Raw genomic sequence first — 18,079 nt, 5'->3', positions numbered from 1 at the left:
AGGTAAGTTCACAGCAGTTGGTGTGCTGTTGTGTGGGTGCGTCAGGTTCACCTTGATGTACGGTTTACTTTTGGTACTGGTGAGAGTTAGTACTTCCAGGTCTACATCGTATATTTTTTTAATATCATTTCGTTCTCATTTTATACTGTTTCTTTGTATGTTAAAGTTTTTAAGTTCTTTACAAGGCACCCTGGAAATTTCTAACTGAGTGATTGCTAAATAGTTTATTTATCATTTAAAGCACATTACAGGTCGTTTGAAAGTCACATATGTTATTCTTCTTTCTGACGTAACGTCCTACCGTCCTAAGCTCCTCAGCTTAGTGTTCAGTTCCGTGAGTACTTTTTCATTATCTGAGAGCTTTTTCTGCTAATGCTCATTTTGCATTTTTATATTGTATGGTCGGCACGAAGCTAATCTGTACCCAAAGAAATCAAGGTAATTTCTATTACGAAAGATTTATGGATTGTTCAGGAATCGAACCTCCCTACACAACATGGTCCTGCTGAGCACTTCCATATAGTTTCTTAAATTAAATTCCAACAATAATTTATACTTTTCAATTGAGATCAGTCATTTTTTCCCAGGTAAGAACGTGTGGCAGCACCGCCAAGCCTTGCATCAGCAATCAGAACCTCGATTCGAGTTCATTGACCGCGCATGAAAAGATTGTGCAAATTTATTATCGACTTGCAGCAGTGCTGGGGCTGATGCGTTCGGTCGCGCGTATTTTATCCAAGTGAAAATTTATTCTGACCGCGCATTGTACCTCCGGGCTCGAATGCTTTCTCGTTAGTTATTTTGTTTTTCTTCCGCAAGCGCAACCACATATGTAATATGCAATTTTCAAGTGCATTTGTCTTAAACCGCCAACCAAAGTGTTTCACCAAGATGCCATGCTTACCGTGTAATTGAAAATTTAGTTCAATCATTAATCATGGATCTGAGGTTTTGTTTTTTGGAAATTGTAATTAATCGCCGTGTTGCAAGAACGATTCTCACTTTGGCTTGTGGCTAATTTTTGCGTTCAAGAAGATAAATTAAGGATACTTTTTTGTATAACGGATTATTTCGATACAGCCTCCCTACAGTATCACTTTGCCATTCTATACATGCAAGAACGTAGCCAGGGGGGCCCTGACCGAGCAACTATATTCTAATTTCACCGAAAAACTTAGATGATCAGAGCTGTTTTTGACTAGTAAAAATAAAATTCTCCTGCATCCTTGTATTTTTTTTAATGTATGAAGGAATTCCTTCGGAAATTCTTGGAGGAATATTTTCGAAAATTCCTGAGTGTCGTGGCACAGTTCTCCCACAAATCTCATAAATCTCGTTTCAACATTTCTCGGACTTTATCATAAAACAATATAACTTTCCGTCATAAATTAAACAGCGTGATACAAAAAAAACCGAAACCTCCATCCAAATTCTTTGCCTACCAAAACATGCAGTCAGTAACGAAACCTTTTCCTTGTTTCCATAACCTTCTTAAAGTGCTTCCATATGCGCGCAATAAATTACACGCATATGCAAGACTCGAGTAGTTTACCAAACAACTCTAGCGCGTCGTTCTGCCATTCTTGTTTAACCTACCTACTTCCTATTTTCTGCTGTACTCAAAACTTAGTTCTTAAGTGTCAAGTAAAATAAAATTCATTCCTATTCGTAACTCCACACCGAGTAGTCGCGTTGTGAAGATATATCTCTGTATCCGAAGTCCGACATGCCTCATGGCTGACCGTGACGAGAGATAAGTGATTAAAGTGCGCCTTCGTATAAAATCCATGCGACAGAAGTGCAAAAGTCGTCCAAAAATAATAACCGTCAAAGTGCAGCTTAAGCTATGGGAAACGAATCGTCAACCCCGAAACCGGTGACTCACGAGCAGATCGTGAGTATCATCAACGCCAGCAACGTAAAAGAAAAAGTGCATAGTGAAAAAACCGCCAAATCGGTAGAATTAATCGCATACATTCTACTAACGGTGATATGTGTAGCCACCTTGTTCCTAGTGTATCGACTCATCGTCAAGTACGAGCGAATCAAAAATCAAAGGGTCGTTGATCGGGCAATAAGCCTAAATAACGTCACCACATCTACGGCACCAGCGCATTAATCGAAGAACAAGAACAGACAGTGGACAAAAGTACGCGAACATTTAGACGCTAAACATAGAGGGAGTCAAATTAGTGAAGAGTGAAGAAGTACGATTTAAGTGAACTGACAACATAAGACGAAATGAGTGAAAAGATGAAGATCTGGCTAAGCGTAGCAATTTTGCTAACATCATTAATAGTGGGATACCTTCTGTGGGTATTCCTAAAGGAAGAATTTAGTGACATTCACATCTTACGATGTTGAACATTTACACAACCAGAACCCGAACATAGTGCAATGCGTGTGTGTCAAACCGCTCGAGAAGCATCGGAAAGGTAGCATTGACCAAGAGCAGACTTATGCCGATGTCAGCTGAAACCGCCGCTCTTCCAGAACCAGCACATGCAGCGAAACAACAGGTGGCGATGGACACTGGCAGTAAACGATAAGTAGAACAAATCTTTATAAATCTCCTAATGTTATGCCGAAAAGGGTCATTATTGAAAAAGTAGGAATTCTACTAAAAATAGAACAGCATTTTAGAAAATCTATAAATCAAAATATTTCCAGTAATACTCTTGACGCACATTTTAATAAGGCTATCAATTTATTCGCTGAAATAGATGAGCTTCTTTTAAAAAACCAAGACGAAATTCCAGATAAAGAATTTTTTACTTTTACTAGACAATCAAGAAACGCAATAGAATATATTAAAGAAAGTGTCCGAGTTAGGAAAGTAACCAAAATTAATAATTTAAAACAAGTGGAAATGGCCACCGAAAATCCTTTTGATGCCAAGCTAGCTGCATCGGTCTTGATGCCATTCGACGGCGATGCCGAAAAACTTTCCGCTTTCATTGACGGTGTAAAATTTTTGAAAAAGGTGTATACCCAAGCACAACACGGAACGTTAAAGCTATTCCTTTTAACGAGAATTTCAGGTAAAGCCCGAGATGCATTACCTAACAATATCCAAGAGACTACTATTGATGCGATGATTGATCTCATCAAATCTGCCTGTGAAAGTAAAACTACTGCAGAACAGATATTGGCAAAAATTAAATCAGTCAAACGCGGATTGTCAAAACAACAATATTGTCAAGAAGTGGAAATTCTTTGCAATAAGCTTACCAATATTTACGTGAGAGAGAATGTTCCTCACGCGACCGCTAAAAAGTTAGCCACCAAAGCAGGTTTGGAAACTTTGATTAACAGTACATCTAACGAGACAGAAAAAATAATACTGCAAGCAGGAACATTTTCGACAATCGAAGAGGCAATCCAGAAAGTAAATGAGCTACCGGATAGTGTCGAGTCCAGTAACAGCATGAATCGTGTATTCCACGTAAATTCAAAAAGAATCATGCAAAAACGACAAACTCAGAACCGAGGGAACTATAATGTTGCTCCTCGTGGTTCCCATCAAAGTAATCAGCGTTACGGATCATACCCGATACGTTTTAATAACAATCAAAGTAGACCGTTCCCAAATAACAACAACTACCGTTACCGAACAGACAACCGTGGTCATGCACGCGGTTATCCGCGACAATTTAACAGAATATATTTTGCTGACAATCAATCGAGCTCACCAATGCAAAACGTTTTTCCCAATCCGCCCCCGGGCGTGCAAAGCCAAGGTCAGCATTTCGCAAACGCTAATACAGTACAACCACCGAATATGACTCAACCAAATCAACCTTTTTTTGGAACAGTAGGGCAGTATACACAATCAATGTAGCTGCCTCCAATTTCATTAATGTGCCAATTAGCGTATCTAATAAAAACTGTTCGTTCCTGGTAGATTCAGGAGCAGACATTTCATTATTGAAAACACGATGTATCTCACGTCCAATATCAATTAATCAAAATAATACTTGCGTTTTACGCGGAATAACACCCGGTGAAGCTACTTGCAGAGGAACAATCAATTGTTTTTCTTATATACAAAATACAGCTGTGAATAGCCTGTTTCATCTGATAGAAGACGATTTCCCGATACCAACTGACGGTATACTGGGAAGAGATTTCCTTACTACATACCGATGTGAAATAAATTACGATACGTGGATTTTAGCAGCATACGTAAATAACATCCGACTTGAAATCCCAATTTGCAATAATCTAAATGGGTCTGCGTGGATACCAGCTAGATCTGAAGTATTTAGATTGATAAACAATTTTAATGTTCATGGAGATGTCATAATTAATTCCGCTGAGCTTGCACCAGGCGTGTTTTGTGCCAACGCCATTGTGAATAGTTCCGCACCTTATGCTAAAATTATAAACACTAATGAATATCCTGTGCAACTTGCAAATTTTAATTTAAAAACTTCCAATCTTAACGACTTTTACATAGCTAAAATTGACTGTAATAATACAGATAGAATCGAAAAATTGAATGCAGAACTAAATTTTAACGATATACCTGCATCCGCCAAACAATCTTTACAACAATTATGTCACGAATACAATGATATATTTAGTTTAAAGGATGATTTATTAACGTGTAACAATTTTTATCAACAAAAAATTAGCCTAAAAGATAAATCACCGGTATACATTAAAAACTACCGGAATGCACAGTGTCACAAGGAAGAAATCTGTCGTCAAGTAGATAATTTAATTGCAAACGATATAATTGAACCTTCGGTGTCTAGTTACAACTCACCATTATTACTTGTTCCCAAGAAGTCAACTACTTCCGAAAAGAAATGGAGATTAGTAGTTGATTTTCGTCAATTGAACAAAAAATTGCTTGCGGATAAATTTCCTCTTCCAAGGATTGACGATATTCTCGATCAACTTGGCAGAGCCAAATATTTTTCGACGCTTGATCTCATGTCAGGTTTTCACCAGATTGAGATCGAGAAAAATTCCAGAGAGTTCACCGCGTTCTCGTTGCAGGAACGTGGACATTTTCAGTATAAAAGATTGCCGTTTGGACTAAATATAAGCCCAAACAGTTTCCAACGAATGATGTCAATAGCACTCAGTGGCTTGAGTCCCGAGTGTGCATTCTTGTACATTGACGATGTTATTGTCGTAGGTTGTTCAATTGAACACCATCTGAAAAACTTGAGGAATGTTTTCGAATGTTTCAGGCAAAGAAACCTGAAACTGAACCCTTCAAAATGTAATTTTTTCAAAGCAGAAGTTACATTTCTAGGTCATAAAATCACTGATAAAGGTATCTTGCCTGATAATTCAAAATTTGATGTAATAAAAAATTACCCACAACCTCAAAACGCAGACCAAGTTCGAAGTTTTGTAGCCATGTGTAATTATTACAGGAGATTTATTCCTGGTTTTGCAAATATTTGTTGTCCTTTGAACAAATTATTAAGAAAAAATACAGTTTTTGTGTGGTCAGAACAATGCAAGTCCGCCTTTGAAACATTAAAGACTATGCTACTTTCACCACAAATATTACAGTATCCAGATTATCAAAAACCATTTATATTGACTACAGACGCATCAGATTTCGCTTGCGGGGCAGTTTTGTCCCAAATGCATGGAAGCAATGATCTACCTGTTTCTTTCGCCAGTCGCGCGTTTACAAAAGGCGAAGCAAATAAGCACATCATTGAGAAAGAATTAGCCGCTATTCACTGGGCTATCATGCATTATCAACCCTACTTATTAGGTCGTAAATTTTTGGTGCGTACTGATCACCGACCGTTAGTTTACCTCTTTGGAATGAAGAACCCTTCTTCAAAGTTGACGCGAATGAGGATTGATCTCGAAGAATTCGACTTTGAAGTAGAGTTCGTCCCAGGTAAAAGTAACGTTGTGGCTGACGCATTGTCTAGAATTAATATTACATCAGATAAATTAAAGTCAATTAACATTTTACAAGTACAGACCAGGTCAATGCTACGCAAACCTTGTTTAGTCAACAATAACATACAAAGCAGAGTACCGGAGCCTGATCAACTCCACGTGTATGAAGCAGTTAGCAATGAACAAATACATAAACAAAAAAAATTGCAATTTTCATTACATCAAAATAAAAATAAATCAACTATGGCAATTCTTCTCGAAAAAAAATTCAAAACGAGTCTAACTCTAGCGTTAGGTCTCACAATTAACAATGTTAACTTGCCAGAAATATTTAAGCTGATTGAAAAGGGTACCCTACAATTAATGAAACAAAATAAAATCGAAAATGAGTGTATTGCTATTTCGACTAGCGATACCATATTTAATTATATAAGTATCAATGATTTCAAAACAATAGGAAATCAAGTTTTGAAAAATATTAAAATTATCATTTATCATCCTCCTAGAAAAATAAACAACCCAAACGAAATTCAAGCTATTTTACAACATTACCATAGTACACCAATCGGAGGTCATGTTGGTATTAACCGATTGTACAAAAAATTGAAAAATTTATATATTTGGTCAAATATGAAATATTTAGTTACTAAATATGTCAAATCCTGCGAAATTTGTAAAAGGAACAAACATTTTTCGTCGGTTCAAAGTAAAATGATAAAAACTTCAACTCCATGCAAATCATTCGACATAGTTGCAATAGATACGATTGGACCATTCACAATGAGTAGCAAAGGAAACAGATACGCAGTTACTATACAATGCGATCTGAGTAAATACGTCATAGCTATACCTGTTCCGGATAAATCAGCTGACACGATTGCCAGAGCAGTAGTGGAAGGATGTATTTTGATATACGGACCAATGAAAGCAATTCGAACAGATCAAGGTACAGAGTACAAAGGTATCTTTGAATCAGTTTGTAAACTGCTCAATATCGATCGCATTCTAGCAACAGCATATCACCCACAAACTTTGGGAGCGTTGGAAAGGAATCACAGATGTTTAAACGAATATCTGAGAATCTTTGTCAACGATCTTAAAGATAATTGGGATGAATGGTTATCTTTTTACTGCTTTAGTTATAATACTACTCCCAACTCGGAACACAATTACAGCCCTTTTGAAATAGTATTTGGAAAGCCCGTAAATACATTTGATCAGATAAATCTAGACCAAATCACTCCTATTTATAACCACGACTCATACGTAAATGAAATAAGATATAAACTACAGTTTATACACAATGAAATCCTAAGAAAAATCGAGAATGTCAAACTATCAAGAACAGAAGAAGCAAATAAAGATGTAACACCAACAAAATTGAGCATTGGAGATAAAGTGTATTTAAAATTGGAAAATAGAAGAAAATTAGATATTGTACAAGATGGTCCCTATATAATAATAGATCTAGATGAATCAAATGCTACTATAAAACATCAAACAACTGCTAATATTTTGAAAGTCCATCGAACAAGATTAATTAAGCAAAAATCCTGAAAAATCAAGAATAACAGAATGCTAAAACGACCGCATAAAGCCTATAATTTGTCTCAAAATTTAGAATGGTTACACCATTCTTCCTAAGGAGGGAGGTGTCGTGGCACAGTTCTCCCACAAATCTCATAAATCTCGTTTCAACATTTCTCGGACTTTATCATAAAACAATATAACTTTCCGTCATAAATTAAACAGCGTGATACAAAAAAAACCGAAACCTCCATCCAAATTCTTTGCCTACCAAAACATGCAGTCAGTAACGAAACCTTTTCCTTGTTTCCATAACCTTCTTAAAGTGCTTCCATATGCGCGCAATAAATTACACGCATATGCAAGACTCGAGTAGTTTACCAAACAACTCTAGCGCGTCGTTCTGCCATTCTTGTTTAACCTACCTACTTCCTATTTTCTGCTGTACTCAAAACTTAGTTCTTAAGTGTCAAGTAAAATAAAATTCATTCCTATTCGTAACTCCACACCGAGTAGTCGCGTTGTGAAGATATATCTCTGTATCCGAAGTCCGACATGCCTCATGAGGGTATTCCTTCGGAAATACCTGGAGGAATTCCTTTGGGAATTCATAAAGGAATTCCATCCAAAATTCCTGGAGGAATCCCTTCGCAAATTCTTGGAAGAATTCCATCGGAAATTCCTGAAGAAATTCCTTCGGAAATTCCTGAAGGATTCCTTCGGAAATTCCTGGAGCAATTCCTTCGGAAATTCCGGGAGGAATTGCTTCGGAAATTCCTGAAGCAATTCCTTCAAAAAATTCTGGAGCAATTCCTTGAAAAATTCCAGAAGGAATTCCTTTCAAAATTCTTGGAGGAATTCCTTTGGAAATTCATAAAGGAATTCCATCCAAAATTCCTGGAGGAATCCCTTCGCAAATTCTTGGAAGAATTCCATCGGAAATTCCTGGAGCAATTCCTTCGGAAATTCCTGGAGGAATCCCTTCGCAAATTCCTGGAAGAATTCCTTCGGAAATTCCTGAAGGAATTCCTTCGGAAATCCCTGAAGGAATTCGTTCGGAGTTTTTCTTCGGAAATTCCTTGGGGAGTTCCCTCGAAAAATCTTGGATGAATACCTCCGGAAATTTCTGGAGGAATTCTTTCAGAAATCTATAGAGAAATTCCTGAGAAATTCCTTAGGAAATTCCTGGAAAAAATCATTCTAAACTTCTTAGAGGAATGCTTTTTATGATTCCTGGAGGAATTCCTTCGGGAATTGCTGGAGGTATACTTTTGGAAATTCCTGGAGGAATTCCTTCAGAAATTCCTGGAGGTATTCCTTCGGAAATTCCTGGAGAAATTTTTTCGGAAAGCCTTTTTGGATTTTATTTTTGGAAATTCCAAGAGGAATTCCCTCGAAAATTCATGGAGGAATTCCTTTACAAATTCCGTTAGGAATTCCTTCAAAAATTCCTGGAGGAATTCTTTCGGAAATTCCGGGAGGAATTCCTTCGGAAATTCCGGGAGGAATTCCTTCGGAAAATGCTGGACGAATTCGTTTGAAGATTCATGGAGGAATTCCTTTGGAAATTCCTGCAGGAATTCTTTCGGAAATTCTTAGGGGAATTTCTTCAGATATTCCTGGAGAAATCCCTCTGGAATCTCTTGGATGCATTCCTTCTGAAATTCGTGGAGAAATTATTTCGGAAATTCCTGGAGGAATTCATTCGGAAATTCTTGGAGGAACTTCTTTAAAAAATCCCGGAGGAATTCCATTGGAAATTCCTGGAGGAATTCGTTTGGAAATTCTTTCGGAAATTCCTGGAGAAACTCTTTTGGAAATTCCTCAAGGATTTTTTTTTGAAATTCCAGGAAGAATTCCTTCAGAAATTCCAGGAGAAATTCTGTCGGAAATTCCTGGAGAAATTCCTTTGGAAATTTCCAAAGGAATTTCTCCATGAATTTCCGATGTAATTCCACCAGGCATTTTGCGAAGAATTTTTCGAATGAATTCCTCCATGTATTTCCGAGAGAATTCCTCCAGGTATTTCCATGGCAATTCCTCCAGGAATTTCCGAGGGAAATCTTCCAGGAACTTCCGGAGAAATTCCTCCAGGAAATTTTGGAAAAAATCCTCCACAAATTTCTGGAGGAATTACTCTAGGCATTTCCGGAGGAATTCCTCCAGGAATTTCCGAAGGAATTTTTCCAGGAATTTTCAAGGGAATTCCTCTTGGGATTTTCAAAGGATTTCCTCCTGGAATTTCCGAAGGAATTCCTCCTGGAATTTCCGAAGGAATTCCTTTATGAATGACCGAAGAAATCCCTCCATAAATTTTCGAAGGAATTCCTCCATGAATTGCCGAGGGAATTCCTCCAGAAATTTTCCGACTGAATTCCTCTACGAATTTCTGAAGAAATTCCTCGGGGAATTTCCGGAGGACTTCCTCCAAGAATTTCCGAAGAAATTCTTCTAGGAATTTTCAAAGGAATTCCTCTTGGAATTTTTAAAGAATGTCCTCCTGGAATTTCCGAAGGAATTCCTCCATGAATGTCCGAAGGAATTCCTACATGAATTTCCAAAGGAATTCCTCCAGAAATTTTCCGACGGAATCTCTCCACGAATTTCCGAAGGAATTTCTCCAGGAATTTTGCGAAGGGCATCCTAAAGCATTTTCTAAAGGAGTTCCTCCATGAATTTCCGAAGGAATTGCTCCAGAAATTTTCCGAAAGAATTAATTCACGAATTTCTGAAAAAAAATCCTCCACGAATTTTCAAAAGAATTCCTCCAGGAATTTCCTGAGAAATTCCTCCATGAATTTCCGGATGAATTTCTTCAGAAATTTCCGTAGAAAATTCTCCAGGAATTTCCGAAGGAGATCCTCCAGGAATTTTCAAAGAAATTCCTTCTGAAATTTCCGAAGGAACTCCTCCTGGAATTTCCGAAGAAATTCTTTATAAATTTCCGAAGGAATTCCTTCAGGAATTTCCGAAGGAAATCTTCCAGCCAGGGCTGAAAATCGTCACCGTACGACCAAAAAAGTCGACGACGAGAACGAAAACTAGATCGTCTACGTTGCTCGTTCCACATCGGTTAACTCATTCAAGCCAGCGAATCGTCGTGAAGGGCTTGCGTCGTGACGAAAACAAAATTTTCATTCGGTTTGTTTCGATCTTCGTCCAAGTGCGTCTAGCCGACGGAGTCAATGTTGCCACCAGCAACACACACAAAAAAAGATTTTGATAAAAAAAATAATTGCACCTGGAATCAAACAACGAACCTTTAGATTGCTACTCCAGCACTCTTACCAACTGAGCAAGTGAGGTTTCACATCACCGTAAGTGCTGAAACGCCAATAAAAGCTATTCCCAGTTGGCGTTCGCATGGCCCGTCGTCGCTCGTTTCCAGAGAACAAAGAGGACGACGAAAAAGTTGGTGGGTGACTATTTATGATTGAGCTTCGTCGTGAAGCCCGCAGTCGGCGACGAAAAGGCTAATCGTCACCGTTGTTCTTTCGGACGAAGATTGTTTTATTGTTATCTTCACGCAGTGATGACGAGAAGGACGACTATCAAACCTGCTTCCAGCAATTTCCGAAGGAATTCCTCCTGGAATTTCCGATGGAATTCCTGCAGTAATTTCCGGTGGAATTCCTCCAGGGATTTTCAAAGGAATTTCACCTGGAATTTTCAAAGGATTTTCTGCCGGAATTTCCGAAGGAATTCTTTCATGAATATCCGAAGGAATTCCACCAGGAATTTTCGAAAGAATTTCTCCAGGAATTCCTTCACGAATTTCCGAAGGAGTTCCTCCATAAATTTCAGAAGGAATTCCTCCAGGACTTTTGCGAAGGAATCGCTCAAGGATTTTCCGAAGGAATTCCTCCATTAATTTCCGAAGGAATTCTTCCAGAAATTTCAGGAAGGAATTTCTCCAGGTATTTCCGAAGGAATTACTCCAGGAATTTCCGAAGAAATTCCTCCAGGAATTCCCGAAGGAAATCCTCTACGAATTCTCGTAGGAATTCCTCCAAGAGTTTCCAAGGGAATTCCTCCAGGATTTTCCCGAAGAATTCCTCCATGAGTTTCCGGAGGAGTTTTTCCAGGAATTTCCGTAGGAATTCAAAGGAATTTCTCCTGAAATAATCAAAGGATATCCTCCTGAATTTCCGAAGGAATTCCTCTACGAATTTCCAAAGAAATCCCTCCCGGAATTTCCAAAGAAATTTCTTATCGATTTGCTTTGAAATACCTCCAAAAATTTCCGAATGAATTCCTCCAAAAATTTTTGACGGTTGTCCTCAAAAAATTTCCTTAGAATTTTCTCACATAATCCCCAAACGTGTTTCTGAAGGAATGTTTGAAGAAGTTTCTCAAGTTTTCGTAGGAGTTACACAATACATTTTTGAAGGAATTTCTTGAGGAATTTCCGAAGAAACTTCTCAAGGATCTTTCGCTGGAATTCCTTGAGGAATTTCGTAAAGATTTATAAAAAAAAACGAAAAAAATCCTTAACGAACTTATCAAGCAATTTCTCACGAATTTTCCGAAGGTATTCCATAAGACATTTCAGACATATGTCAAAAAAAAAATCCAAACAATTTCCGAATTTTCCTTATCAAGGCATTTTTAAAGGAATTCTTCAAAGAATTTCCGAATGAGCTCCTCTAGGAAATAAAAAATCACAAAAAGCATTTCTTCAGAAATTTCCGAAATATTTTTTCAAGGAAGTTTTGAAATATTTTTAAAGAAATTCTTTATGGAATTTCAAAAGGGATATCTCATGAGACTTTTAGAGGATTTTTTTCAATATTTTCGAAAGAATTGCTTCAGGAATTTGAGAAGGAATTCTCACAGAAATTTCCGGATGAATTCCTCCAAGAATTTTTGAAGATTTTCCTCAAGGAATTTTCGGAAGAATTCCTCACGAAAACTCCGAAGGAGTTCCTCAAGGAATATTCTAAATCTATTTCAAAGAAATTCCTCAAGGAATTCCCGAAGAATCTTCTAAAGGAAATCGTAGAAAAACTCTCAAAGGAATGTCTTATGGAATTTCTCAAGAAATTTCTGAAGAATTTGTCAAGGAATTTCCGGTGGAATTCCTCAAGGATTTTCGAAATAAATTCCTAAATTATTTTTTAATTGATTCCTTTAAAAATTTCCGAATGCAGTCCTCTAGCAACTTCCAAAGATAATCCTCCAGGAATTTCCGAAGGAATTCCTTTAGAAATTTTCAAAGAATTTTTTCCGGTAATTCCTAAGGAATTCATTTAAGGATTTTTCGAAGAAATTTCTCCAAAAATTTCTTAGGGTATTCCTCAAGGAAAGGAATCTTAGTCTGATTGGAATTTTTGAAAGAATTCCCGGAGAAATTCTTAAAGTATTTTCTGGAGCTTCTCAAACGGATTTCTGGTGGAATTAAGAATGATATTTGTAAAGAATTATTGGGGAAATTCTCAAAAGAATGCATGGTGAAATTCGTAATAAAACTTCTGGAGGAATTATTGAAGAAATTTCTGAAGGTATTCCCAATGGAATTTCTGCAAGTTTTCCGAAGGTAATTTCTGCTGGAATATCTACATTAAAATAACCTGGAAAAATATTAAAGAAATTTCTGGAGAAACTGCTGGATAAATTCAAATTTATGATGGCATTTGTTAAGAAATTCCTGAGGCAATATCTTGAGGAATTCCTCAGGATTATAATCATATATGATTCTTCCATTGAACCATTCCTGTTAATCACCCATACTTCATACTTCACTTTAATTATTTTTTAAATGATGAAGTATTTGAACTCCTTGTTACTGCAAAGTGGTTTTCAGTGTAAGGGTGCTCGCCTCCCCCTGGCCGAAAAGCTGGCTACGCCCTTGTATACATGTACACTGAAAGTATTCTATACATGTTTGGTAGCCCGAAGCAAGATGTAAGATTGTATGGAACTTTAGTATTTTCTAAACTCGCAAAGATCACCTTTAGCGATATAAATGCGTGGGTACTCAACATGATCATGCTGAGGATGCCGGGTTCGATTCCGAGGATGATGGGTTCGAATAGGTTCATTGTTGCAGTTAATACAAAATAAACAATGACATCTGAAAGGTGATCAAAACATGTAGCTTAGAGTGGTACACACTATCAAAAACATAAAATTCGAAAAATACCAAGTCTTACCTCCCAAATCAGTTGATTTTGACTCCCAGACGCTACGTTCAATTTTAATTTGAAAGAATCTAAGGGGGCACTAAAAGAGCTTGAAGTTTGTATGGGAAAACTTGGCCAAATGTATACAAAATATTTAGGTTTTCGATTTTTGTTGCTTATGGTGGAGCTGTAAGCAAAACGAGAAAAAAAAATGTGAAATCGTATGTGAAGTGAAATTTTGCGTAATTATTCGATTTTCAGTACTGTAGGGGCTTAGATATTGATAGTCTACATATTTTTGGTTCCATCTAATGAATTATTCGTTTTGCTAAGTTGGTAAGTTGGAATATTTTTAATTATTGGCTATTTACCATCTCATGTGACGGAAATTAGTGCACGAAAAATTTCTAGCCTACTTGATAAAATATCTTATCCTTCCGTAACTCGTGCGGTTGGCCATCACCGCAAGCACCACGCCAAAGCTGAGTATAAATAGCGAGATTTTTTCAATGTGTTGTACAAAATATAACAGTGTGATCACTCGAGGGTTAAGTGAGCAGTTTCACAGAATCCGTAGAAAATTATCAGCAGAATTTAGGAAGCAATTAAAAAAAAAACAAATTTTGACATATATACTTGTGTAGGACCCTAAAAAATTTTTTTACAGAGCTACTACAGCATTGGAAAGAAAAAAGTTAACATTTGCTGATTTCCATACAAAATAGCCATGTTTGGAGCTCTGTATCAGTGCCAAACATTGCACATTTGGGAGATAACCACTCCTTTAAAGCCATTTTTTCTTCTACATTCTCATGTTTCACACACACTCACAATCGCTAGTCAGTACTCAATGCAAAAAAAGTTTGCCTTATGCATTAGTAATATTGTTGAACGATTTTTTGAAAAGTGTACAAATTTAGGCCCTAGGTGCGCAAAGTATGATGCGTTTACGGTTTAACTCAAAAACCAGTCGTTCAAAAAGAATTCCCTTGTGGCTCGCTTCTAGTCGTCGCAGCCCGAGAATAAACAGCCATGAGATACTTTCAAAATTTATTTTGATGTTGAGTTATAGTTGATCATAGTTGTCAACTTTTTTATTTCCAAAATGCAATCAACAAAAATTCTACTTGGTTTTATTTAAGAAAAGACCTGTGCGCTCGAACTCGTGAGTAGGTGCCAAAGTCGGCCATTTCGGGATTCTAACAAGTCTGTCCTAAAAACCGCGCAAAATCTTTCCATTGCCCATTATGGCCAACATTAATTTCATTTTGACTTTCACTCCTGTGAGTGGATAGTTCGAAAAATAAGGAATTTTCCGTATTGCGAAAATAAATTAGAATTCTATACTTCATGCTAGATCTTTATCGTTTGATAGGTATATTGCAATCTTTTTTAAATGTATACGCTCAAAAGAAACATCTACGAGAATAAAACGGTTGTGCTAAAGGAATAAAATAAATAATTAAATTTTCGCGAGAAAATCGAATTCACCGCACAGCAAGAATGCGGAAAACCCAACGATAAATTAGTCAGAACCAATATTCCTCAGACCGGCGGAAAAGACGGTTCCACCAGACATGTGAACTGCACATGGAACCTCTTACATCCAACCCACCAAAGCGGTTAATCGATACAATCCCTTGTGCCTATGACTGAGTACCGATATAGCAAACTTATTTGCAACGGCTGCAAAACTAGATCACATGTGGTGTTGATTTTTGTGCAACTCGAAACTAGTTACTGGCTGCGTTCCTTCTTGTATACTTCGCTCCAATCCAGTCACTTCCTATCGACAGTCAATGAGAGTTAATAAATTAGATTGCCGTCGCGGCGTCTAACTGTATCTGATTTATTCAGTAATTTGCACCGATCAATGAGGTACAAGATTCTGCCAACGATCGCGGTTTTGGGCGCGCGAACGAGCGGCTCAGCGAGGGGTGAATAATGAAAAATTATGGGATCTCCCGTCGGAGCCGCGCATGTTGTCGATGTCGGATTAGTAAAGTGCGTTCCAAACCTGAGCGGGAACATAAATCTTCTTTGGGGTTGGGAGATCGGCATAGAGGTACATATATTGGAGCAAGCGTGTGAATTAAAAGCTCTCCCATAATAAGAACCAGTGATTTATATCGGCATCAGATGTGGCCCCTGTCTATACCAACTGCCAACTGATGCAGCTGCTGACTTTCGAAAATTGTCCGATCGATCGGTTCGGTAGTGTGATGTCGGGGCACATCTGTGCAAGAATGATTTACCGTATCAATGAAATCAATTTAACAGTAGCTTTCACGCACTCAATCACACAAGTCGCACAAGAAGCAACCGGCAAACGATCACGCAAATCACGTGCTGATGCTGTCGAGGAAGGATCCCGCTCGGCGTGGTGCCATAAATCTCACCCTTGATCACGCGTTGCTTTATTGGTGGCAAGCGAAAATTATACCACTCACCTTTGGATAGGTAGCGTGTTGTAATACAGCAGAACGGTTGCGATTTCGTAACAGTTGAGTCCCGATGCGAGCACCTTCTCTGCTTCGATGTAGATCAGCGGGGAACCTGATCGGTCGTTTGTTCCTGGAAGTGGAGAAAAACCGGGAAGAATGACAATTAGTTGATTTTCAAATCCACGTTCAACATCTAGCTAATTGGAAATATCGACAAGTTGTTACAGCCGACAGCCACGATCGAATTGCATAAATATAGAGACAGCAAACGCAAACAAATTTGAACCAACTGAGCTGTACGAATAGCCATTCAGATTCACTCCCGTCCAAATAGATAGTTCGGCATGGAATTTGCAAGATCGTGAGCTATCAACGCAACCGCCAACCGATCGTAAGGAATCGAATTCTCATTAGCAGAGGATGATGAGAGCTTTGCCCGGCTCCCGGTTTCACCATCATCTTTATCAAACATACGTATCTGCCATGCTGGTGCTGGAGCCATAGACAAACCTACAACGACGCGTGGTCTATCTTTTTTTTTCCTGCGAGTACTCGCCCGCTCGGGATGGACATGCCATTCGTCTGTGATATGCAATTCCGCACAAAGCAATTGCAACTTATTTGCACTCTCACTTTCTGCACCGATGCGGTGGCAGAGCATTCCTTTCCGACATTTTTCATTCCTTTAATGAGCGCAAACCACCTCCGCCTCGATATCCCTTGGAGGCGGGTGGAAGATATTTGAGAGTTCGGGGCGTAGAAGAGCAGTGGTTTGTCGGCAGTTTTCTTATATGTACCTATTTCGATAAAATATGTGAAACCAATTGGTTAGAGTGTATCCCGTTCACAAAGGGTTGCGAGCCACTTGGGTAGTGGCTGGTATTTTGGGTACATTTCGGTATACAGCTAGGGGTAAAGCATATAATTTGGACATGTATGTAATTTGGACAGCAACGGCGATGTTCTTCTTTTTCCGAAAAGCTAATAAAAGTAGATACTTCTTAATATCGATTGTTGGATCAATCAGACCCTATTCTGTTGATTTACGTTGAAAATACGCTTAACAATTAAGAAATTAATTCAAAACTATTGAACAAATAAAATGTGTCACATACAAGATGTACCTTAAATCGTTGAATTAATAGTTGTAAGAAATTTGAAAGCCTTATTGCAATGAGAAATGTTCAATAAAGAAGCATTAGGCAGCCAATGTCTCAACATTTATCTTGAACGATTAAAATAGGTGGTGTCCAAATTATATTACAGGTTTTCTTTTCACTGTTCATATATTTTGGTCAATTAATAAACCAGGGGAGATCGGGGCATAATGGACACTCCTGTTTTTTTGCGGAACCGTTAACTTTTAACTTTTTTTTGTATAAGTGTAAAGGCGCAAGTCATTGTTCTATTTTTCAAAAGTACCATTTATATACCTTCAAAATAATCAAAATATCATTGAAATAGAAAATATGTTTTTCATATAGTGGCAATCTTATAATTTCGAAGCAGCAGCAAATAAGGTATTACAGTCATACCTCGATATAACGTAACCTCGATATAACGTAACCTCGATATAACGTAACTCGATATAACGTAACTTTTACCTCGATATAACGTAACTTTTTTTTGGATCCAACTTTTCACTATTTAAATAAGTAGAGTGATTTACAAAATTTTGTATATGATATTACACCCCTCCTGGAACCAAGCCTGCTATCCAGTTATGGGTTATATGACAAATTTCAAAGTTTTATAAGAACTTTCGATGTCACTGTTGATAAGAATTGTTATATAGCTTTTCACGGAACAAACATTACATCTTCTACTCATTATTGACATTACACCCCTACTGGAACATAGCCTTCAAACTCCAAACGAGATGACAGTAGACAGCATTGGTAGTGAACTCGATTTCGTGTGATACTGGGTGTAAGAACGCCAGTAACGGTCCGCTTTGTCTTAGAGTAATTTTTAAAAAATCCGCGCTGAATTCCAGGAAGAATTCCTGGAAAAATCAAATAAGGAATATCTGGAGGAATCTTTGAAGAAATTTCTAGTGGAATTCTATCTGTTGTTCTTGAAGAAACCCTTGCAATATTTTTT

At 37.7% G+C, this 18,079-nt stretch overlaps 1 protein-coding gene across 1 annotated transcript in view; it reads right to left on the bottom strand.

Moving 5' to 3' along the window:
• Positions 1-18,079, bottom strand: part of LOC115270442 (uncharacterized) — a 134,475-nt gene that overhangs the window by 11,107 nt on the left and 105,289 nt on the right. Inside the window, exon 4 of the mRNA XM_062852342.1 lies at positions 15,983-16,106. Coding sequence (XP_062708326.1) covers positions 15,983-16,106 — 124 coding nt within the window. The remainder of the gene's footprint in view (positions 1-15,982; positions 16,107-18,079) is intronic.

Source organism: Aedes albopictus, chromosome 2 (assembly GCF_035046485.1).
Source record: "Aedes albopictus strain Foshan chromosome 2, AalbF5, whole genome shotgun sequence".
NCBI lineage: Eukaryota > Metazoa > Arthropoda > Insecta > Diptera > Culicidae > Aedes > Aedes albopictus.
Note: the sequence above shows the minus strand (reverse complement) of the source record. Positions and strands in the feature narration are given on the sequence as shown.